At 47.3% G+C, this 24,676-nt stretch overlaps 2 protein-coding genes across 3 annotated transcripts in view; both read right to left on the minus strand.

The window, feature by feature from the left end:
- The window catches only part of RAPSN (receptor associated protein of the synapse), a 61,101-nt gene extending 39,966 nt beyond the window's left edge, over window positions 1-21,135 (minus strand). The window contains exon 1 of one of the 2 annotated variants that reach the window (XM_088448624.1): window positions 20,698-21,135. In XM_088448624.1, the coding sequence (XP_088304750.1) occupies window positions 20,698-20,946 (249 nt within the window). In that variant the 5' untranslated portion in view covers window positions 20,947-21,135. Of the gene's footprint in view, window positions 1-20,531; window positions 20,615-20,697 lie in introns of those variants that run through there. The other variant, XM_088448625.1, reaches the window with a different exon arrangement.
- On the minus strand, window positions 1,675-4,387 carry LOC148504675 (uncharacterized). The gene has a single exon (XM_088448623.1). The coding sequence runs from the start codon at window positions 4,135-4,137 to the stop codon at window positions 2,716-2,718; it is 1,422 nt and encodes a 473-aa protein (XP_088304749.1). The 5' UTR covers window positions 4,138-4,387; the 3' UTR covers window positions 1,675-2,715.
- Window positions 21,136-24,676: the final 3,541 nt, after the last annotated feature.

The following is a 24,676-nucleotide window of genomic DNA, read 5'->3' on the forward strand; positions in this document are numbered from 1 at the left end:
AGTGTATACTGAATGAAAGAAAAGTGCAGGTGTAACATGTTTTATTTTTTTATTAAAGATAAAAAAAAACACGGTTTAAATAATGGTATCAATACCTAAATAATTGTGATGTCTCTATTATCTCAATGATACATATATAAAGATGGTGTGAAATGGCTGTCAGTTCTCCATCATAGATGTGTTATCTGTATATGTCTTCTGTATATGGAGGATGTGTATCAAACCTTGGAGAGAGATAAAATGGAGAGAGATACCAGGATCTATTCATAGAGCAAGGTTGCCATGGAGAAGCTCATTACCCACACCCCTGCTCCGTGGATGAATCGCACCATCATACTATTGTATGGTGAGCACAATCCATAGAAGCACGGACAGCTCTGGTTTCCATTTCACTTCGCATAATCCATTCGCTATCTCAGGATGGCGAATGGACGCTTGTTAGGGGAAGAGCAGTGAAGACAGCTGTCTCCAATCCTTCTCCCAGGTCTCTCCTCCCCTTTCACAGACAGCAGCCAATCAGAGGAGCCAGGGGCGTTTCTAGAGAGTAGGGGGCCCGTGTGCAGTCTCCGACATGGGCCCCCTCCTCTCCTCCCATCGGCCGGCAGCGTACTGAGCTGTGCGCGGCCAGTGCCGGAGTTATAGACTCTGGGCACTAGAGTGTGCCTAGAGTCTATAGTGTATGCACAGGTAACCGGGAAAATGGTTGCGGCGGCCATTTTCCCTGTTCTGCGCATGCGCAAATGACGGTAAAATGGCCGCCACGGCCATTTTCCAGTCATTTCACTGCGCCGGATGCCCGCGCCGACGTGAGACTCCGGAGAGGTAAGTATTATTATGGGTACAGGGTGTGCGGTGCGGGGCCACCCCTGGACCCAGGGGCCCGTGTTCCCTGCACACCCTGCACCCATTATAGATACGCCTCAGAGAGGAGCCCAGGGCATATGCTTGGTCTCCTCCTCTGAATTCTGCCTGCCTGCTGCCAAATCAGTCCCCGCCGCGACCCTCCGCTATATTTTAGTAATGTGACCTGGCATATGCAAATGTCGGTCACCTCCTCCTGTCTGCCCACTGCCCCAGTGCCCCCTCCCACAGTACCCACCGCCTAAATAGGTAGGAGACCCGGCATATGCCAGGTCGCCTCCTCCTGACTGCCCGCTGTCCCCTGCTCCCCCTCGCACAGCCCCACACCCATGGCCGATGCAGCACCCAAGTGCGAAAAACCTGCGTATTCTCAGAAGGGGAGAGCCTTACTGAATGCAGAGGACTGCAGGAGAAGACTGCATCGCTGGAGCCATGGATACCGGATCGCAACGCAGGATAGGTAAAGGGGGGCATCCACCACACGATTTTAGCAGGCGATTGATACTGTGATACTAGTTTATGGGGACAGCGGGCCATTCTGCCAGAGGAAGGTAAGCAGGAGATATCTGTGATACTAGTGTATGGGGACAGCAGGCCATTCTGCCAGAGGAAGGTAAGCAGGAGATATCTGTGATACTAGTGTATGGGGACAGCGGGCCATTCCGCCAGAGGAAGGTAAGCAGGAGATATCTGTGATACTAGTGTATGGGGACAGTGGGCCATTCTGCCAGAGGAAGGTAAGCAGGAGATATCTGTGATACTAGTGTATGGGGACAGCGGGCCATTCCGCCAGAGGAAGGTAAGCAGGAGATATCTGTGATACTAGTGTATGGGGACAGCGGGCCATTTCGCCAGAGGAAGGTAAGCAGGAGATATCTGTGATACTAGTGTATGGGGACAGCGGGCCATTCCGCAAGAGGAAGGTAAGCAGGAGATATCTGTGATACTAGTGTATGGGGACAGCAGGCCATTCTGCCAGAGGAAGGTAAGCAGGAGATATCTGTGATACTAGTGTATGGGGATAGCGGGCCATTCCGTAAAAGGAAGGTAAGCAGGAGATATCGGTGATGCTAGTGTATGGGGACAGCAGGCCATTCCGTAAAAGGAAGGTAAGCAGGAGATATCGGTGATGCTAGTGTATGGGGACAGCGGGCCATTCCGTAAAAGGAAGGTAAGCAGGAGATATCTGTGATACTAGTGTATGGGGACAGCGGGCCATTCTGCCAGAGGAAGGTAAGCAGGAGATATCTGTGATACTAGTGTATGGGGACAGCGGGCCATTCCGTAAAAGGAAGGTAAGTAGGAGATATCGGTGATATCTCCTGCTTTATCCTCGTGATGAATGGCCTGATAACAGACAAGTGATGATGAATACGCCCCTAAGTCCTATACATGGTATATGATTAACTGATATTCATAAAAAAAAGATAGAACTTCTGACAACTGTAAAATCATGTCTCCGAAGTAGTAAAAGTATATTATGATTAGTAAATACATTTACATTATGAAGTGATTATGTACTGATCAAACCTAAATTCTTTTAGGTTCATTGATCTTAGTGTTATACTAATAGGGATATCTATTACACAGTGGTATTACATGCCATCCTCCACGAGTTATCACATTTTCTTAGAAACCGATTTATTAAACATCCCCCCCCAATAATCATGCAGAAATGGCATTAGCTACAAGGTGCCATCTCTGAAAAAATAAGTTGGGGAATACCTTTGGTAACTGCAGCGGTACCCCATATAATAAATTGCGTAGAAGCTTAAATGAGGTGTCAAGTCTCCAAAAATGTCCATTTGTTGGAGGATTGACAGCAAAAGTTGTTTAATTAATAGGCCACTTATCTTACAGCTCTATAGAAGAGTCACAAGAAATTTGGAAGGATATGATTTCCTCTACCTCCTTGCTCCTGGTGTCAGGATGTTTATAGATAGGATGGCACTTTGTAGTATATGTTCTGACCCACTCATCAATAATAAATCTATTTGAAATCATCATATTGTCTGGTATTTTGTAGTGGGTCAGATGACTGACTCTACCCACGTGCAATTTCAGTTGCAGCCCAGCATAAAAAAGGTTCGGGAACCTGGAGTTAATGCGAGTCCCCTGATCCTGGGTCCTTAAAAGAAATGTCCAGCCGACGTACTTCCCGTTTTGTCCAGCGATACTCCTTGCAAACTCTAGGACAATGGGGAGCTCATGAGGTATGGCCATGATGAGGTGTTCCCATGGGAAATCTGGGTAAGTGTGCATACTCTCACATAGTGCCACAATGCCGGTCAGCATTTTCCATGGCGTTCGGTCCAACATGAAGTCCAGACTCACAGATAGAGACCTTCCTTCTGCGTCTAACGCGGCAAATAAAGTGGCAAAGTCATCATGGGTGAATTCCACAGTCCTGTCCCAGAAACGCAGCAAAAGCTGGAACCCATGACTGACCGCTTTTTGCGAAATCTCAAGTCCCTCAACCCTTAACCGTCGTCGAAACTGGTGGTTGACCCTTGCTAGCTGAGCATTGGTGATCTCTCCGCCATTCGTGAGGACAGTGACAGCCAATGCAAACATCTCCATGATGCGAGCTCGCATCTTTTCTCCGGGCTTTTGCATCAGGACAATGCGGGCCAGAAGCTCCAGAAGTCCGGTAGGCACTTCGCTCTTCTCAATTTTGGCGACAGGACTCCAATCAGTGATGTTAACTGTCAATAAACCCCCAAACATCCAGGGATGAACTTCCCCTGCTTTGGGCTCCTGGAATAAACTGCCTCCCTCGAGTGCCGGAGCTGGCCCAGGCTTGTTTGCTCCCGAAAAGCATTTGTGGTTCTCGATATCACTCAGCCAAGTAGCCCATCTGATGTCCGAGAAGGTGTACTTTCCTTTCTCCGACGGAGGGAACTCTTTAAGCAGGTCCTCTCCAAACAGCAATGACTGTGCATTAATGGTGCATGAGTTGGTCAGAATCATTGGGTCAACAGGTTCGTGGACCAAAGACATTGCTAGGGCCTTCAGTTGCACGGGCGTGAAGACGTCTTCCTCCTTAATAGGGAGAATGGGAGCGACCAGGCTCAGGCAGGCAATGGCTGTAATCACATCCTTGTTCCTAATCATGTTCTCTTCATGCAGTGCTAATGATATCTCTACAGCTACTAAACCCCGACTCCAGACATCTCCTGGAGGGGACGATCTCACAACTTTCTTGTAGCTGCTTGGTCCCCCACAAATAAAATCCGCAAGGCAACCTAAGTCAAAACTTGGAATGCTCTGTGCCATGCCTGTCACTGTACTACCGATAGATGATGTGACGAAGAAAATATCTTCACAGAGAGTTCCTCACGTTGATTGCTGAATGTAAAGGGCGGGTTGCAGTGTGTGGGAGAGGCCGAGTCAGTAGTGGGTTAATATTCAGCTCACTGCTGTGCAGCAGCCCAAGCTCCAGACGCTGCCTTCCCCAATGCTATAAACCCAGCACAGCCTCAGATGCCAGGCTGCATTGTGCCCACTCTGCTCTGCATTGCTCAGCAACTGGATAGCTGCATGGGCTCCTGCTGACAAGGTGAACGCTGTATCCTGTTGTGCTGTAAACACAACAGGATGCAGACATGCAGTGCTGGAGGTGGGGACAGAGAGGCTGGTGCTGTAGTAGTCTGCTTGACTGTGACTGGGCGTAGCTAGGCGTCCCAGCACCCCTGGCAAAGTATAGAACAGCCGTCCCCACTCCCCCCTCCCCCCCAAACATCTATTTAAAACTCAACTTTTTTGTTTATTTTTAAGCACATAACATTGAGTTTTAGAATATTGGACATCGATATATATCAGACTATCGATTATCAGGACATGGCGACTTTGATTTCCCAGCGGCTGCCCCTCTGAGGATGAAGGGAGGGAGCGGACACCTGGCAGAGGATGCGAGGAGAGGGGACATTGGGGAGTGACACATGGCCCCATATAGCAGCACTGTAAGCAGAGACGCTGCCGGGGTGCAAGGCCATCTTAACGTATGGGCACACTGGGCAGCTGCCCAGGGCCTTATGATTCTAGGGGCCTTCAAGCAGGGCGGGCTGGGCATTTACAAGGAGTGTGCGCCACTCGTTCCGTCCACAGGGCAGCCAGCTGAGAGGCAGGCAAAGAAAGATGCTCCCCGGCTGCTTTGATTGTGAATTACATAGAATCAGAGCGGCCAGGCAGCATTCTCTACCTGCCTCCCAGCCTGCAGCCACAGAGCCGCATTAAGGGGGCAGTGGGGCACAGGGGTGATGTCCCCCCTCTCTCAGGGGACCCCTATATTTTAATCACAGGTGCAGGGCAGGGCAGGAAGTCACTGCAAGCTGGAGAAGAGAAGAGGGACCTTATATATCATGTTTTTTATGTTTAAACTGAAGATTTCATTTTGTTGACAGTTTACATTTTTACTCCCATGAAATGGGTGGGTAGGAGCCCCATTACATTGATTTGCCCAGGGCCTACAATGCTGTTAAGTCAGCCCTGCCTGGGTGATCAGAGTCACCTGGAGCCGGGGGAGAATCGGTATCAGGGAGAATTTCCCCTGCAGACGGGAATAGATCGCGGCTGTCAATATAGATGAGGCTGGCAGCACAATGCTGGTCAGGGGCTGGCTGGCAACTTTTAGCCTGGAGGGCAAATGCATGCAGGCGGCCCTGGCAGAGGAGTAGCATGTAGCCAGGGTGCCCGAAGAATGTGCGTGCTACGGCGCCCCCCCACCTCAAGTGTTCCAGGGAGGAGGCGGGTCCATATGGGATTAATGTAAGGTAAAAATAAAGATTAGGGGCAGCCCCCTGTCGTAGTGCCCATATGCAGTGCCCCCGTGTGCCACAGGAGAGAACACCCTTATTCAGGCCTCCAGTAGTGCCCCCAGAAGTGATCCCCTTACGCAGTGCCCCTTGTGCCCCCAGTAGTAAGCCCCTTATATAGTGCCCCCAGTAGTGGTCCCCCTGTGCAGTGCCCCCAGTAGTAAGCCCCTTATATAGTGCCCCCCTATATAGTGCCCCCAGTAGCAGTCCACCCCCCATGCAGTGCCCCCAATAGTGGTAACCCTTATGCAATGCCCCTTAAATAGTGGCCCCAGTTGTAGTCTCCCCCCTATGCAGTACCCCCAGTATTGTCCTTTATATAGAGCCCCCAGTAGTGGTCCCTCGATGCAGTGCCCCCAGTGGTAGTCCCCTCCCCCCTATGCAGTGCCCCTAGAAGTAGTCCCCTCCCCTTGTAGTGCCCCTAGTAGTAGTCCCCCCCTTGTAGTGCCCCCAGTAGTAGTAGTAGTACCCCCTTGTAGTGCCCCCAGTAGTAGTAGCCCCCCTTGTAGTGCCCCCAGTAGTAGTAGTCCCTCCCTTGTAGCGCCCCCAGTAGTAGTAGTCCCCCCCTTGTAATGCCCCCAGTAGTAGTCCCCCCTTGTAGTGACCCCAGTAGTAGTAGTCCCCCCCTTTGTAGTGCCCCCAGTAGTAGTAGTCCATCCCCTTTGTAGTGCCCCCAGTAGTAGTAGTCCCCCCCTTGTAGTGCCCCCAGTAGTAGTCCCCCCTTGTAGTGACCCCAGTAGTAGTAGTCCCCCCTTTGTAGTGCCCCCAGTAGTAGTAGTCCCCCCCTTGTAGTGCCCCCAGTAGTAGTAGTCCCCCCTTGTAGTGCCTCCAGTAGTAGTAGTCCACCCCCTTGTAGTGCCCCCAGTAGTAGTAGTAGTCCCCTTGTAGTGCCCCCAGTAGTAGTAGTCCCCTCCCCCTTGTAGTGCCCCCAGTAGTAGTAGTCCCCCCCTTGTAGTGCCCCAGTAGTAGTAGTCCCCCCCTTGTAGTGCCCCCAGTAGTAGTAGTCCCCCACCCCCCTTGTAGTCCCCCCAGTAGTAGTAGTCCCCCCCTTTGTAGTGCCCCCAGTAGTGCCAGACCCCAGCCCCGGACCAGTAGACACACGTAATATAAAAAACAAATAAAAAAAAAACACTTACCTGAATCCCCGCTCCCGCCACCGCCATCCGCTCCTCCGTCTGTCCTCCCGGGCCGGGCCGCTCTGCATTATGGGAGAGACGTCATATGACGTTATGAAGCCTCTCCCATTGCCCACTGCGGGAGCCGGAAGATGGAGCGGCTCCTGCAGTGGGCGCAGCAGCAGCTAATGAGAGTCTGACAGACTCTCATTGGCTGCTGATCAAGACAAACACACAGCTGCCGGAGCCAACGGCTGTGTGTTTGTCACTTGTGTAGCGCTGACCGAACTCCGTCCGGTCAGCGCTACACACGCGGTGCAGTCTGTGTCACAGTGACACAGACTGCCCGCGGCTCGCGGCCCGCATGACGCTGCGGCCCGGGGTGCACATGGCACCCTGCCCCCGGCCCAGCCCGCCACTGATGCTGGTGAGCGGGCAGCGTAACAGGGATGTACAGTCAGGGTAGGCAAAGGAGGCGGAGCCTCCCCCATCATACTCCTGAGATTTGATATAAAAATTATTACAATAAACAAAGATGTTTATAAGTTAATACTCACCAGCTTTGTGGAGCTCCCTGGGACTGCAGGGAGATGAGAGATGAGGCAGCAAAGGTTCAGACTCGCTTCTGTATAGTCAGACACTGCTTGCAGAGCAGTGGGCGGGGCCACACCTCAGGCAGTAAACTGCACAAAAAGAGTGCTAATAGACACATGCCTCTGAGTATGGAGGCCGTGCCTTGAGCACTGATAGACACCTTGGATGTGTCATGTGACCAGGAAGTGCACTGCAGTGTTTAGAGATTGGAGCTCACTCAGCAGCAGCAAGAAAAGACAGTGATGCAGGTAGGAGAATCAATGGTCACTGAAGCTTAGTGTAGTGAGGGGGGAGTTACAGTGAATAGGGGATGAGACAGGCTTCCAGCACAGACCCATCTCTATGTGTGCCTCCCCAGCCATTAACCTCACCGCATGTCACTGCAGGAGAAGTATCTCACACTGCCGAAAATCGGTCTTCACAGAAATAGCAGCTTTTTCGGAAGTGATAATTTAGTAAAGGGGGCATGGTGAATGCCTCCGATATTTGCACTGAACTTGCTGCAAGTACAAAAAAAAATATTGCAGGTAATTTTTCCTATAATGATGAATAGGCCCCATAATCTTAAAGTGTGTACCTAGCTCCAGGGATGGGCGTCAATCTCCGAGTTATAAAAAGCTATAAAAATGTACCTCCCACTTTCCTTTATAGAACTGTATGGAACAACGTCACTTTGACACCAGTATTAAAATAACCACCTCAATATCAAATTGTAATGTATTGTCAGTAATTTGTTGCCTTTGCAGCAGTGTATAATAAACTGCTTTTCTAATAAAAAGATAAAAACTATATAGAATAAAAACTATATCCATTTTTATAACAAGTCCTAAATTGTTTGTTATCAACTGATTTATGGGGAACAGATTAGGCTTTATTAAAACCCATGATGGATCAAAAATGAAACACATCTTTTTGGTGTTTTTAAATATGTGTCAGCTATTTTCTTTGCGTAAATTGAGCATTCATTCTACCCGAGAATTAATGATCCCCATGCTTGGCAGCTTTCAGAGGAGTTAACGGTACTTAAAAGATGATAGGGGATGAGACAGTGATTACAATCAGGCGGAACAGCTGGATCTTAAAATGTCTGGCAATACATAACTAGCAGGAAGTCTGCTCTGTGTAGTCAAATATCCCACCGCCCCCCCCTCCATTACAGCTTTTAAACATCTTCCGCTCTGATAAGCATCCGAAAGCTTGATAATTATATATACATAATTATTACTAGTAAAGCTGGAGAATGAAATTAGTCTTAAGGGCACTTTTAAAGGTTGAAGGCAAGTCTGACTGGGCGAGGCATGGCATTCCAGATACTTTGGGCAACACAGAAGAAATTCCTAAGCTGTGAGTGGGAGGAGGTGATCAGGCTGGTGGTCATTGGCAGAGCAGAGTGGGTGTAATACAATGCCAGTTGAGATGTGGCTGTATCATGGAGGCCAATGTAGTGGAGAATTTGGATGTTGGGGTCAGATGAGGCACTGAGGTTGAGGATGACAATAATAAAGAAATGACCGTTGGATTTGGCTATGAAGAAGTCATCGGTAACTTTGGACTGGAGAGGATCTAGGAGAAATAGGTGGAGAGGAAGGTGATTTTAAACAACTTGCTGAAGGAGCTTAGGGGACAAAAAGAGAAGAGAGATGGGGTGGTAATTAATAAGAGAGGATGGGCAACGGAGGGTTTATTAAGAATTGTGGAGACACAGAAAAGTCCACGGCAATGTTTTTGAATTCCTCTACCCCTACCACTTCTTGGAGATCCTCACACTTATGGCCGTATTCATTTGCCGTTGAAAAGCCGTGATCGGCGAAAAGTTTTCGGCGATGAGGTCATTTCACCAGTTGAATACTTTCCGCCCAATTCAATTTCAATGACTTTTCGCGTAAGCCGAAAGTCAATGCATTCAGATAGGCGAAAAATATTAGTCTCTGAATGGAGGCAGAAAAAAGTGCAGATTTGGGGTGCAAAGTTGCGGCAAAGTACTGTGTCAGGATAGTCCCCCAAAGGAAAACTGCGTAAAAAAAAGTACAAAAATATTTTAGAACACCCCAAAAAAGTACATTTTCGTTTTGGGGTGAAAAAGTGCAAAGTTGAGGGCCAAAAATAAAAACTTTGAAATAGACTCCAGGGGGGTCCCCAAGTATGCCCCAGGTGTTTTTTACTTTGCAGGTGTTTGCGGCAGGTGGTTTTACCATGATTTTTAAACTTCACTTTAGCAACTTTTAAATATGCTACTCCCCATTTTCGGGTACCCCAAATTTGCTGGGATTACTTATTTTGCAGACATTTTTTTGCTAAATGCTATTCTTCACCTCTCATGCAAATACGCTAATTAACACCTATTGAGACCATTTAAGTACCCCAAACACCATCAGCAGGGCTATTCGGGGTATCCATTCTGATCCCCCATGTCAGTGCATCTTTTGGGGGATGTCAGGCTGATTTCCCTAAAACTGACAACACTTTTCACCTGTTTGAGTTTCGCCGGGTCCCTTTTTCGCATCCCTTGGAATTGAATAGGGAGAAAAGCGGCCGCGAAGTGCGATACTTTTCCGGACCCAAAACTAGCGATGTAGGAGGAAAAGTGCACTAGGCGAAAAGTCCGGGACTTTTCGCCGGCAATTGAATATGCCCCTTAGACTACCTCGGGATTTCACTACCAAAAAAATCATTTGCTTTTATATGATATGAATGTAACTCAAATGATTTAGGATATCACAATTGAACTCTGGGTTTGGAAACATTTAACAATATCGTACCTTGGCAGGGCGGCCCTCATTAAACTGATGATGTTCCCTCGTCATCTTTACATGCTACAATACTTTCCACTCCTCCTAACCCTGAAAGATATTAAGGCTATAAATGTGCAGCTCGTCTCTTCATCTGGCTAGGTGGCAGAGCCCCCCAGTCCAATGAGGGGGAAATCTTTTTACTAATATTCTAAAATATTATCATGCCACTCAATTGCGGTTTTTAGTAGACTGGTTACATGACCCTGGAAATGCAGTTTTGACCCACCATGGCCCTCAAATATTTTCTCCACATTCATGATCAGGATGTCCCCCTAGACCAGAGGTTCCCAAACGCGGTCCTCAAAGCTCCCCAACAGTTCAGGTTTTAGAGATATCCATGGTTGAGCACAGGTGGTTAAAGCAAATTGACTGAGGTACTTATTAAGGGCTCTATTTATTAACATTATTTTTACTAAAATAAAGTGAAAAAGGGTGTTTTCACGACCTTTTCACATTATTTTAGTATCACCTAAAGTTACTAAAGGGCAGTTGGAGAAGAATTCGTAAAATTTTACTCCAAGCCCTAATTATCACATTTTTAGTAATCAGATCGCATTTCCCATAATTGTAATGGGAAATGTGATCTGGCCAAAGTTACTAAAATAAATTGTGAAAAAAAACCAGGGAAAGTCCTGTGATAATAACGCCACCTGGAGGTGGCATTATCCAGGGTCTCCCCCGCTTACCGGACTCCTGCTCCACTCTAACAGGCAGAGCCCGGAGCCAGCCCCAGTGATCAGCTGTGTGGTCTAAACAGACCACACGCTGATACACTGCTTAAAAAAAATAGTAAAAAAAAATGAACTTACCTGAGTACAGGGACCGGTGATCGGGACTCCGGTGATGTCCTCCCCCTGGTCAGCTGATCTCCCATCCTGCACTGGGACCCGGTCAGTGCAGGATGGGAGATCAGCTGACTGGAGTCACGGAGGACATCACCGGAGTCCCGATCACAGGAGGTAAATGTAATTAACAGAGGGGCGGGGCTTAGTGGCGGCCATTTGGCACATTTATTGTATTTTTTGTGTGCGGAGGGGATTCGCAGGGACAGAGCTTTATCGCAAGCTCTGTCCCTGCAAGGGATTTTTAGTAAATCCCTTTAATATTGCCTGAATTCGCAATGTGAATTCAGTCGGTAATGTCACACTACAACTGCATTCAATATGTGGATTGTAGTAAATAGAGCTTTAAGTCACCTGTGCTCAACCATGGATATCTCTAAATCCTGACCTGTTGGGGAGCCTTGAGGACCGCGTTTGGGAACCTCTGCCCTGGACGGTTGTGATAACCACTTCTAATGACAACTAGATTGAGATTGAAATACCAGCGGCTGTTTAATTCCCGACTGCACAAGCCCGACAGGAGGTAAGTATTCTAATCCTCCCATCTCCCCCTCCCTAACCCTCCCTTGGTGGTGCCTAACCTTAAAACTCCCGGGGTGGTGCCTAACCCTAAGTCCCCCTGGGGGTGCCTAATCCTAACCCCCCCTTCCCGCACCCTAAACCTAACCCTACCAGGGATGTGGGGGTGCCTAACCCTAACCTCCCCCCCAGTGGCGCCTAACCCTAACCTCCCCTTCCCCTAGCCTAAACCTGCACTGGGGGTGCCTAACCCTAAATCCCCCCAGGGGTTCCTAAATCTAACCCTCCCTCCCCGTGGCTAACAGTTAAGATGCGCCCGATTTACCTTGATCGGTTTGGTGTCCGTCTTCCAGCGTCGGGTTTAAGATAGGCGTCAGTATTTCGACGCCTAGCTTAAGTCCCGTGTCAGGCTTTAGGCTTCGGTATTTAGAACGGCCACATTCAGTCCGCTGGTCTAATAATTGCCTCCCATAATGCACAACAGTGACGGTACAAAGCATAAATACAAACATTACAATAAAACAACAGACAAGGAGTCACTGACAAGTACACTACAGTCAGCAAGCTGTGGTGAGTCGCGGGAAGGTACAACAGCTCTGAGCTATATGATACACATTTGATTTTGTTTTTTAACTGCGTTGGGACAAGACTAGTAGAATATTCCAGGTAAGTAGTTAGTGTGCCCATTGTATTATGGAAAAGATTATGGGCAAAATAATATTATAACTAATAACGGGGGCAACATCATTATACATTGTAAAATCTAAAGGGGCACAATTATTGACTTTTATTAAAAAGGGGAACAAATGTATTTACAATACAGCAAGGGGGCACCCTAATATTTTCCCTCCTAAAGGGGCCAACGTTTGCAGTGGCTATTCTTGTACTACTACACATTTAAGTATGTAGTGGTGTCCTATTGCATGCTGACACTTATAGTGCCACAAGAACTGTCACTATATTCTAACATTTTTACCCTTGTCCCCACCGGCCAGGAGTTCAAAGAGGGGTCTAGTGCTACTTGGACCAGGTGGGTGCGGTGGCCCAATCATTTGGAGGCCGCACAGCCCCCCACCCGCTGCTTGTACATACATTTTTACTAGGCAGTCAGTATGATGTAACCCAGATGCGATGCAGGGGGCTATGAAATCACTATGCATTGCTAGTACGTTGCATTTTCACACTCCAAATTGCAGGATACAGCAAATCCTAGGTTTAAGGATGAAAACTGCTGGCAGTATGTGACGATTTGAAAAGCACCCACAAATGAGTTTTTCTAGTAAATACATGAGCAGATCTATATAATTTATTTAACAGTTATTTACATAGCGCCAACATTACACAGCGCTTTATATTTTCCTGCCCAGGTTAGGTTTACAATCTACAGTATATTTCCCCCCCACCCACCACACATATAAACACTCTTTGCTTAATATCATCAGATGCCAATTGACCTACCATTATGTCTTTGGACTGCGTGAAGAAGTTCACACAAGCACGGGGAGATCTTACAAACTCCACACAGATAGAGGCTGTTGACTACGGGCAGAGCCAACTGCTACAATCATAGAATCTTGACTACCTGTGAAGCGCACATTGGGCTCTATTCACTCAGCCTTGGAGAATGGAGAGAGAAAGTACCAACTAATCAGCTCCTAACTGTCATTTTTGAAACACAGCCTGTAAAGTGACAGTTAGGAGCTGATTGGTTGGCACTTTATCTCTCTTCAAGGCTTAGTACACAGACCCCATTGTACTGTGCGCCATGCACCATGCAGCTCAGGTTAGCGATAGGTTTAGTCACCAGTGCAGGGGCAGAATTTGTGCTGGATGTCATGCAGGATGCAATAGGCAGTCAGACTCGCAGAATATCGCACTGACTGTCTGTGGCATCCTGCTACACTTGTTTCTTGTTTTGTTTACTTTTTATTTTTGAACAAATATTTTTCGTTTTATAACCAGCAGCGGCTCCTGCCCTCTTACCTGAGGAGGGCTGCCTTTGCTGTTGGTCTGGCTGTGGCCATTCGGGTCTCGGCGCCTGCACAATAGATCTGGCAGGCACAGTGACCGGCGCATGACACGGGTTTCTGGGGGCTGCATTCACTGCAGTCCAGAGGAGCCGTGTAGGCAGCCCGAAAGGCAGAGCAGCGGTTTCCACTGGAAGCTGCTCTCTGCTAATCGCAGCCCGGACTGGCAGTCCCAGGGGGAGGAGACACCTCCCCCTGGGGCTGCCTGTCCTGTGTGTGACTGGCAGGTGGCGCTTCCAATGGGAAGCCACCTCCAGTCATAGTGGAACCAGTGCAGGCACTGTGGGGGGAGGTTAGGGTAGGAGTCAGAAAAATACTTACTGTTACTTATTATGGGTGTCGGGATGACGCTGTCGGTACTCTGACCATCCCGACAGCTGGGATTTCATACCCAACCCTTTCAGAGTCCTGCCAGAGGAGTCTAATACTCACAGCAATCATATAGTGGCTATTAATGTAATGTGGGCATGGGGAATTAATGTTAACTACTGTGGACCATTGATGTAATTTTGAGGGGCTCTTGTTGCTAGTAATGTAATGTGAAGAATATTAATTCAATACAGAACCTATTTTAAATCAATGGGATGAGTTTTAATGTATTGTGGTGTTACTGGGGATATTAATGTATTGTTGTATGTGCTATTAATGTAATGTGGGGGTCTCTTAAATGTGGTGACTAATGCTGGCCATACATCAGGCATCTATCGGGGCAATTCCCCTTTCTGCCGATGCCTGAGTCGGGTGATCGTCAAAATCCAACGTGTTGGACAATCTCGATTCGCCGACTCCCGGGGAGAAGACTTTAAAAGTTGGCAAGTATGATACAAACATCGTATTCGCGGTACACATCAGAACGAGGTAATGAAGGATGGGCCGATCTGTCGTTCCGTCCTTCATTACCTTGCATGGCGCTGCATGCGATATCGTCTGGACAGCCATGCAGCATGACTGACCCGAAGATGTCGGCATCGACCGCAGGAGCACGCAGACTGACCATACACACTGGACGATCCGGCCGATATGTCGTTCCGATTCAGCCAGAAATGACATATTGGGCAAATATTGCTCCAGTGTGTACCCAGCTTTAGATTTGGGAGGGGTGTGTCCAAACTGAAATGTAAATTGCAGTGTAAAAATAAAGCTGTCCAGCATTTGTAGGCTACATGCAAAAGCAGCCAGTATTTATCCCACATGCAATAAAAAATGTATGTATTTACACTCCTTGCATTGCAACATGGTTTGTCCTGGTACACGGTCACTTGCTCTATCAAGCTCTGGGCCTGATTCAGACCCGGTCGCGAATGCTGAGCGCTCGCGACCGGATCGATGGTTGCCCAGAGCGCATGCGCACGAGGGAGCCGGCTCCATCGCGTGCATGTGCGAGACCCGGATAGCGACGGGCAATCCGTCGCCCCAGGTCTCGCACCAAAGGGGGCGTGATGTCGATGTTGAGTGACAGCACGCCCCCTTTGGTGGGCAGGCCGGGGGTGGCTGCCCAAACGGAGGCGTTCCCATGAGAACGCCTACCATTTGGGGCCGGCCCCACTGACATCACAAGTGATGTCAGTGGAGAGATTCCGGCTGTTAGAGCCGAAATCTCTCTGGGGCTTGCGGCAACGAGACCCTACCACAAGGGTCTCGTCGCAAGCCCGATGGTCGCGATGGTCTTGACCATCGCGACCATCATCATGGCCGCTCGCTATAGCTGTGGGTGGTCACCCACAGCTATTCGAGCGGCCAGGAGGCCGTTCTAAAAAAAAAAAAAAAGACCGGCCCTGATTCAGAGCGAGCGGTCTGTCAGAGCGACCGGCTCTGAATCAGGGCCTCTATTCCCAAATCTGAATCAGGTGCTATGCCCGTTCACTGCTCTGTGCAAAATGATGCAAAGACAAAATGAGGTTACCGTTCCTTTATCAAATTATTTCCTCAAGAATATTTTGTATGTGAACATGAGTCCCTCCTTCTCCTTCTCCTACTTCCAGGTATTTGAGCCCAGCTGTTGTTGGGGCTGTCCTGTGGACCGTGTTATAATTCAGAGGCAGTCAGGTGCTGTACAGTTTATGCCCAAAGGCAGTTTGATGATGCCACAGACAGTGTCTCATGCGTACAATGAGTTCATAACACATGAAACTGAGTATTCAGTAGCTGCCTTGAAGATTGCTCTTATCTTTTCACGTCTGAAATTCAGTGATGACACATTAGATGCTAAGGGCCATTTATGTTAACAGGTATTATGTGTGGGGCCTGTAGCAACAAACGAGTTTTCTTTCATTTTTGAGAATACAATAGGAATAAATCTTTCTTTCCTTTGGTTTTCATAAAATTCCCGCATGGCATGTGTAATGCGCCGTAAACAATTTAAATAAAAATGTATGGAGATATTTTTATCTCTAGGCAGAATAACTTGTGAAGATTTTTTATTGGACTGTACATAAAATCTCAGGGGTACATGTATCAAGAGGTGATAACCCCATTTTTTACTGCATTTTCACAGAGAAATTTGATAAACGCAGTTGAAGGATTGGAACACACCACATTCCATTATTATTCTGATTAGCATGCCATAGCTCTGTACAGAGTGCTCTTCCGGGCATGCCCTGCCTGGGTTGGCAGGGTTACATTAATATACTATAAAATAAATAAAACATTTTTTCAGTTAATGACTAATAATTACAGGTTATCAGTGAGTAACCACTGTTACTCCCATTGAGAGGGGGCATGTGGGACTTTTTGGAGTACATTTGATATCTGCAGACATGTGGAGCATTTTAGTGTTAGGGGTAGAATATTTTAGCAAGTTGGAGATTTGAGGACCTTTTTTGCCAAGTGGGAGAATTTAGTAGCATGTGGGGCATGTTCTAGCCATATGAAGGTCTGAGGGGCATATGAGAACATATTATGGCATGAAGAAGGTCGGAGAGGCACGTAAGAACATTTTATGGCAAGTAGAAGGTTCAGGAAAATGTGAGAACATTATGTGTCATGTAGAAGGTCTAAGGGGCATGCGTGGACATTTTGTGGCATGTAGAAAGTTTGAGGGGCATGTTAGAGCATTTTGTGGCATGTAGAAGGTCTGAGGGGCAAGGGAGAACATTGTATGGCATGTAGAAGGTCTGAGGGACATGTGAGAACATTCTGTAGCATGCAGAAGGTCTGAGGGACATAAGAGAACTTTTTGTGGCATGTAGAAGGTTTGAGGGACATGTGAGAACATTCTGTAGCATGCAGAAGGTCTGAGGGACAAGTGAGAACTTTTCGTGGCATTTAGAAGGTTTGATGGACATGTGAGAACATTCTGTAGCATGTAGAAGGTCTGAGGGACATGTAAGACCTTTTAATGGCATGTAGGTCTGAGGGCAAGTGAGAACATTTTCTGGCATGTAGAAGGTCTGAGGGACATGTGAGAACATTTTGTAGCATGTAGAGGAGATCCGCAGTACATACAGAGGTTCTGCCTCTGCCTTTTCTACCGCTCCTCAAATGTAGCTTATCCTGGTAAACATAAATACATTTAGCCTGGTAGCCAGTGTCATTTTGGCTGCATTTGTGTTCTGAGCATAGAACAGTCCAATTATAGCAGCTAAGAGATATGGTAAAGTTACATGATGCAGGTTATATATTTGCAGCAGTATTGACAACGCCCGACCATTATGAACCAATCATGGACAGTATTACACCGGACGTCGGGTATTCATACTACAGCAAAAAGACAGCCAGATAAGGTTTCTTTTAAAGAGGCACAATCGTATTTCTATGGTGTTTATGATATATAGCATTGTTATGGACTTAAAACAACAAAATATTTAAACTGACATTTTTCTACTTTATAGATTTGAAATCACTGTGCACCCAGGTCCTACTGTGCCCTATGCTAGCTTCTACTTTGTGCTCTCAAGCCGCTGGTTACACAAGCTGCTGCTGCAATCACAGCCCACCACAGTATCAGATAATAATCCAATCAATCAATATCAGACATGCTGATAAATGTAGTCAGAGGATGACCGCCATCAGCCCTTGTCCCTGATTGAGAGGCGCTCGCTGCCGCTGCCCGCTCGCTGGGATTGTGGGCATTATTTTTACTCCGGTTGCTCGCAAAGCTGTGGGAGACCACCCACAGCTTGTGCGAGTGGCCAGGAGACCATCACGATAATCGCGACCATCGACCTTGCGACGAGACCCTACGGTAGGGTCTAGGCTGCCACAAGGCCGAGTGGACTCCCTGCTCTAATAGAGCAGGAAGTCCACTACTGACATCATTAGTGATGTCAGTAAGACCTCCCTACAAATGCCAGGCGTTCCTAAGGGAACGCCTGCGTTTGTCCAGCCACCCCCTTGCCCGCCCACAAAATGGGGCGAGCTGTCACTCACCATCGACAGCCGCCCCGTCTTGTTGCGAGAAATGTAGCGACTGAAATTCAGTCACTCGGCGGGGCTAGCGCACGCAGCTCACGCGCAGTGTATAAACATCGGGCCGCTTGCGAATGGCTCTGAATCAGGGCCCTTGTGCGCAATAATCTCCCAATGAAGATAATAGGACATAGTGACGCCATGACAGACCGGACCTATATGCGGCCCCAATCAGGGCTGGCTCCAGGGCTAATAACGCCCTGTGCCGGCCGAGTGCTCTGCGCTCATCGCGCCCCCGAAATTGGGGATTTGACCTAATTATCAGGCCACACCTCTTTATGTGACGTTATCTGAGGGACGTGCCCGCATGGCACACCTCCAAATAATGTCAGGCTTCCCCCAGCCCTCCCACGGCACTGAATGGATGCCGCGCGCATGCGCGTAGCATCCATTCAGGCTCCAGGGGTCCCGGCTGAAATTGGGATGCTGGGGAAGGGTGAGCCTTCTATGGGTGGCACCCCTGTTCGACCGCTCAGGTCGAACACCCCTAGAGCCGGCCCTGGCCCCAATCGACGTTGATCCTTCCGGCCCATGTATGTTTATAAACATTTCTTTATATAGTGCCAGCATCTTGCATTGCGCTTTATAATAGAAATGCAAAAAACAGACAAAGAGGTAAGAGGGTCTTGCTCGCAAACTTACAATCTATAGGTGTATGGCCGATGCTGGTGTACCCGGGCTATAGAGAAACCTATGGGGCTTATGTAATAGCTTGTGAGATACAGGCACCAGCGCGATACAGGTGAGTTAGTCCATATTTTTATATGCGACAATTTAAAATGCAAAACCAGGTGGATTAACCAGGTGGCTAACTTGCCAGAATCGCAACCGTGTCTATTTCATAAGGTCCTGCAAATTAATTAGTTATACTGCACACTATAGAGCAGAGGTTCTCAAACTCGGTCCTCAGGACTCCAAACAGTGAATGTTTTCCAGGTCTCCTCACAGAATCAGGAGTGAAATAATTAGCTCCACTTCTGTCAGTAAAATGTGTCAGTGAGTAATGACTACACCTGTGCAGCTGCTGGGTGACCTGGAAAACGTGACCTGTGTGGTGTCCCGAGGACCGAGTTTGAGAACCACTGCTATAGATGTTTCCAAACACAGTCCTCAAGGCACCTTAATGGTCCAGGTTTTAAAGATAACCATGCCTGGGCAAAGGTGACTAATACCCCTTTTACACCGGAGCTAAAACCCGGGTTTTTGAAGGGTTAACCCGGGCAGCTCCCTGGTGTAAAAGGGGAGAGAGTTGGATCGCCGGGTCGAGTGACCCGGCAATCTAACCCAGGTAACCAGCAGGGTTTAACACGGGCGTAGCCCGTGAAACCCTGCTGTGAGAACAGCGCACTCCGGGTCACGATGACCTGGAGTGCGCTGCTAGCCGGCCGACTGGTCCGGCTTCATTGGCGCTTGGAGATGACGTCATCTCCAAGCGTCCACTTTCACTCCGGAAAAGCCGGGTCTATGCAGACCCAACTGCGGTGTGAGCGGCGCTGACTCGGGAATATCCCGAGTCGGCGCCGGCAAAATTCCGGGTCTGATCCGGATAGGAACTTTGTTCCAACTCTGGGTCAGACCCGGAATTTAGGTGGAAAAGGGGTATTAGTTAGTACCTCAGTCTTTTGATCTAACCATCTGTGCTCATCCATGAATATCCATAAATCCTTGACTGTTAGGCTGGGTACACACGTAAAGACTCTCTGTCCAACCATCCAACTAGTTGATTGGTTGGAATGAAAATCTGGTAACGTATGGGAGTAACTGATGATCAGCAATTTGCTCCTAAATGCCAGAAAACAGATGAAAATGGTCGTCAGACAAGTTTGTTAAATGTTTGATCTAAACAATTTGTTCAAAACAACAGTTTTTGTCCATTTTCCGGCATTTGGGAGCAAATTGCTGATTGTCATTTGCTTTCATACCTTACCAGATTTTCATTCCAACCAATCACCTAGTTGGATGGTTGGACAGAAAATCTTTACGTGTGTATGCACCTTTAGTGTGCCTTGAGGATTGAGTTTGGGAACCTCTGCTATATATTATTCACACCCCAGTGAAAAGCAACAAGTGAAAAAAAGAAACAGCTGCAAGTCCAAAAATAAAATAGGAAAGAGGCTTTTCTGCGACGTTATCCATATAAAATACTGTAGCTCATATCTGATCAGAAATTCAAATTTATTATACAAATTCGATGACTGTAGCCCTTTAAGAGCTTCCTTGCATAACAGAAATGCACATTGCATAGCAGAGCTGATGTCTTAGTTGCACCCCCCACTCTAAAAAAGCAGGTTGTTCAGCACGTACAGGAAGTGAGGGCAAGCAACGATAGCAAAGGAGGCACAAGCCTTGGATGTTATTAGAATGTTGCAGTTTAAAGGCCACTTACGTTGAACCAAAGTATTCTACATGACTTGTTTTCAGGGACGTTTCTATTCATAATTGAGCTAATAAGAACCTGTGTTTCCAAATTGTCTATGCACTAATCTATTCGTTTTTAACTTAGAATTTAAAGTGTCTCTGTCATAACCTACAGTACAAAGTGCACCAAGGTGATATTTACCTGCAGTTGCAAATGGTGGAAGCCCGTCATGCACTAGTCATCTTATAGAAACCAACCAACGTGCCTTCAGCTATGTGTATAGATCCAGTCCTGTATTTGTCTGGGCCTCCCTTACAATCAGTACATATACGGTTTCTAATGAACAGACCAGTCAGTGTGTAGTTACCTTTAACATGTCCTTATACCTTCCCATCTCAGAATGGGCCGTTATCAGGCAGCCGAGGACCCGGAATTTGCCAGCAGCATCAGTGGTCTTGTCCAACACTTTAGTCCAGACCTGTAAAGCTTTCTCTGTCTGGTTAGACTGATAGAGCTGAAGTCCTTTTTGGATCTGCTGTTTGGTTTGGTCCTGACCCATTTCCTCACCCACAAGGTTCATAAAATCCGGTGTATGACAGTCGCTAGTCTGCAACATAAAACCCAGATGACAGAACGAGGCTTAGATTACAGGCAGCGGATGCCCATAGTGTCCATGGAATTGCAGCTACTGGAGCAAGTGTAGAAAACACCCAGAAGATATAAAAAAAAAAAAATTCCAGAGGGGAACTTGTAGTTCTGACGTGCAACTCAACAAGCACGAGAACTGTGATAAGACACACAGGTACCCCAGCTTGGAAGGGAGTACACACACGCCTTTGGTTGCGAGAGGCAGACAGATTTGGCCCCAGCCCCCAACGGCTGGGCACAGCTGTGCCTGCCAATCTCAGACTCGTCTCTTCAAAGGAATGCCAGTGCTAGTGACTCAAGGTCAGCGAGGGAGAAAGCACCAAAAGCCCACCCCTCTACCCATTAACAGAAACATGCAGTAAGATCCAAATTTAAAAAGGCCTTGTATCCCACCAGGAGTACACCATGCCTCAGACTACCCCTCCCGGGGAGAGAAGCTGCATAAAAATATCCCCAAGACAGACAAATGATCAACTGGAGAGCAAGCAAGAATTCCACGGGCTAAGATGACAGCCCCCTCTTCCCAGCCTATTAACCGTCCTTCATAACAGCCTGCTACATTTTTCTGCATCCAGGCTACTGTGGGGACAATCGGTTGGAGTAAACGCTGCCCTTACACTACTGTAAAATAGGTTTCCATTATGCGTGAAGTGCGGCACGCCATTACCCAGATGGGGGCATTTATACCTAACAATTTTTCACTTACTAACTGTACCTCAAATAATTGTCTATTCTATTTTTTTTATTTTTTATTACAAAGGTCTAATTGCAGAGCATTAAAAACACATAGTTTATGTGGATGGGTGTCATACCACAGTCAAAAACCCAAGTCACAGCAACATCCCTAGCCCCGCCTAACTGGAGACCTTCCACTAACGTCATAATATACAAACAAGGCAGCCTAAAAAATAAAATCAGCCGAAGTGCATCATGGGAACACTAGGTGGCAGATTTGATTAGCAGTGACCATCAACTGGGTCCTCGTTCTCATCCAGGTATTAATGTAAAACCTTGCTTACAAAAAAATAACCTGCATTTCTTACCAGCAGTATCCCAGAGTCTCATCATCCAAGGTTCCTACAGGACCTCAGGCTTAATGTAATATGACCCTAGATGTCTCTTTACTGCAGACTGCTTTGCAGTTGAAGGGGGGGAACCCAATTCAGTGCAAAGCACCTTCACAATAAAACGTCCGCAAACATTGTTAGTTTTATTGTGCACCTCTTTGGGAGGTGAGGGGAAACTAACGATGGTACTGCCAATGAAGTGCCTACACCCTACTGTTACAGAGGCACTTCAGTGCTACATTTGCAAAAGCGTCTGTACTAGTCTACAAATTTGAGATAGCGCCTCAGAATTCTGTGACCTGTATAACAGTCCTTGGCTTACAACCTCATGATTTTAGGTGGTCACAAAACTCCTTGGTCACTTCTAACATCCATATCATTAAAAGTTGGGAATGTATGGTAATAGCAATCACCTCTTTACAGCTGCAGAGGTGCAATCTTGTATATGACTAGCTCATGTACCCGATTTCACCCAGGTAGACCTTAGATTTTTACTGTTTCTATTTCCATCTCACCACTCCAGTAACACCTTAATCCTTCACCTCAACAGTAATGCATCACTCCTATAGTACGGCATTACCCTCCCGCACCTCCGTACTAACACATTATCCTCTCACCACTGCAGTACTGTAGTAACACATTATACACTCTCACCTCTGTAGTAACACATTCCCCTCACTGCTGTTGTAACACATTTTCCGCTCGCCTCTGTATTACTGTAGTAACACATTCCCCTCTCACTGCTGTCGAAAACGATCAGCGATGCGCGCTCCCACTGGTAGTTTCCGACATTGTCATCGCCTGAACATGCAGGCCAATCTGCCGGTAACGACAGATTGGCCATGTTTAGGAATGAAGTGTGCCTGCACTGAACGACTGATCGTTCAGTGTAGGCACTACAGGGGATCAGGAACGACTGTTCGATTACGATGTCGTAATCGTACTGTCTTTCCTAATCGTCCAGTGTGTACGCACCTTAAGAGTTACAGTTGGTGTTTGAAAATGAACTCTGCCGCAGGCACGATGAGACAGCTAGGACATTGCACAGGGGCAGGAAATATTTTAGCCCTTTTTCACCCCCTTAGGAGAAAAATTTCAAAAAATCCCTTCTTAGTGGGCACCTACATCATGGAAGGAATATTCTCCCTCCTTTTTATGTTTCTAGGTCCAGGTGTTTGGGCTGGGTGTTTACGAGTCAATCAGGCAGGACATCTGATAAAAAAAAATAAAAAATATATATATATATATATATATATAATTGATATACAGTATAATACATAGAAGATCATGTATAAGGCAATCCTGCTGTTAGTAGTGCCATTCTTTTTGTTTGCACTGCAAGTGAAAGATGAAGCTTGAAACCCCAGAATTTCCTCAACATGCATCCCAAGAAAGTGAAAAGGAAAAAAAACAGTGTGCTAAGAGGGAGCTTGCACTTTAAAATTTAGAAGTGTGACTAGCTCCTCCCCCTCTAAACCCCCCTACAGCCCAAGTCTTAGTAAACTGTGCACGAGGAGAGCTGGAAAAAACAAACGGAAGAGGAGGAGGTGAAACTAGTACACATAACAACACACAACATGGAACGTGTAACAAGTCTGAGAAAGACAGCAAAACAAAGAAAACACCAAAAACAGCCATAACATATAATGACAATAACCATGGCAGGAAGAAAACAGCAAAGGGTGGGCGTCCAGTGTCCCCTATGGAATCGGAGGAAGGGATTTATCAGTAAGTACCAAAATCCTGTTTTCTCCTTCATCCACTAGGGGACACTGGAGGCTTCATGACAATAGGGACGTCCCAGAGCTCCCATCACGGACGGGAGAGCGCTAAGAACCCTGCAAAACAACACGGTCAAACTGCACCGCAGAGGCCGCAAAGGTGTAAAATCTGTAAAACCGGACAAAGGCATGCCAGCCAGACCAAGTGGCTGCCCGGCAAAGAAACTCCATGGAAACCCCATGAGCAGCCGCCCACAGGGGAACGCACTGAGCGAGTGGAATGTGCTGTAATGGAAAATGGAAGGTCCTTGGAGGAGGCTACATAGGCCTGGCTGATGGTCAGACGGATCCATCGTGCAAGCGTCTATTTGGAAGCTGGCCAACCAGGACAAGTAGCATCATACAAGACAAAAAGAGAGTCTGTTTTCGGTAGAGCTGCAGTCCTATCCACGTAGATCCGGAGAGCTCTAACGACGTCCAAGCATCTTGAGGTTGGTGAATCCTGTGGAAGAACCAGCACCACAATAGGTTGGTTTATGTGGAATGCAGAAACCACTTTGGGAAGGAATTTCATCCTCGTACAAAGTACCGCCCTATCCGCATGAATGACCAAGTATAGAGGACGACAGGTTAAAGCCCCAAGTTCCGACAAACTCTGACTGAGGCTACAGCGAGAAGTACCAGCTTCCATGAGCGGTACTTAAAACGCCACAGTCTCTAATGGTTCAAACAGAGAAGACTGTAAGAAAGAAAGGACTAGATCTAGTTCCCATGGGGCCATAGGAGGTACCAAGGGTGGTTGTAAACAGATAACCCTCTGCAGAAAAATCTGAACATCCGGAAGTAAAGCCAGTTTCTTCTGGAAGAAGATGGAGAGTGCTGAAACCTGAACATTTAGGGAACCCATACG

The sequence above is a fragment of the Taudactylus pleione genome, unplaced genomic scaffold (genome assembly GCF_031769625.1).
Source record: "Taudactylus pleione unplaced genomic scaffold, aTauple2 ptg000462l, whole genome shotgun sequence".
In the NCBI taxonomy this organism is placed as follows: Eukaryota; Metazoa; Chordata; class Amphibia; order Anura; family Myobatrachidae; genus Taudactylus; species Taudactylus pleione.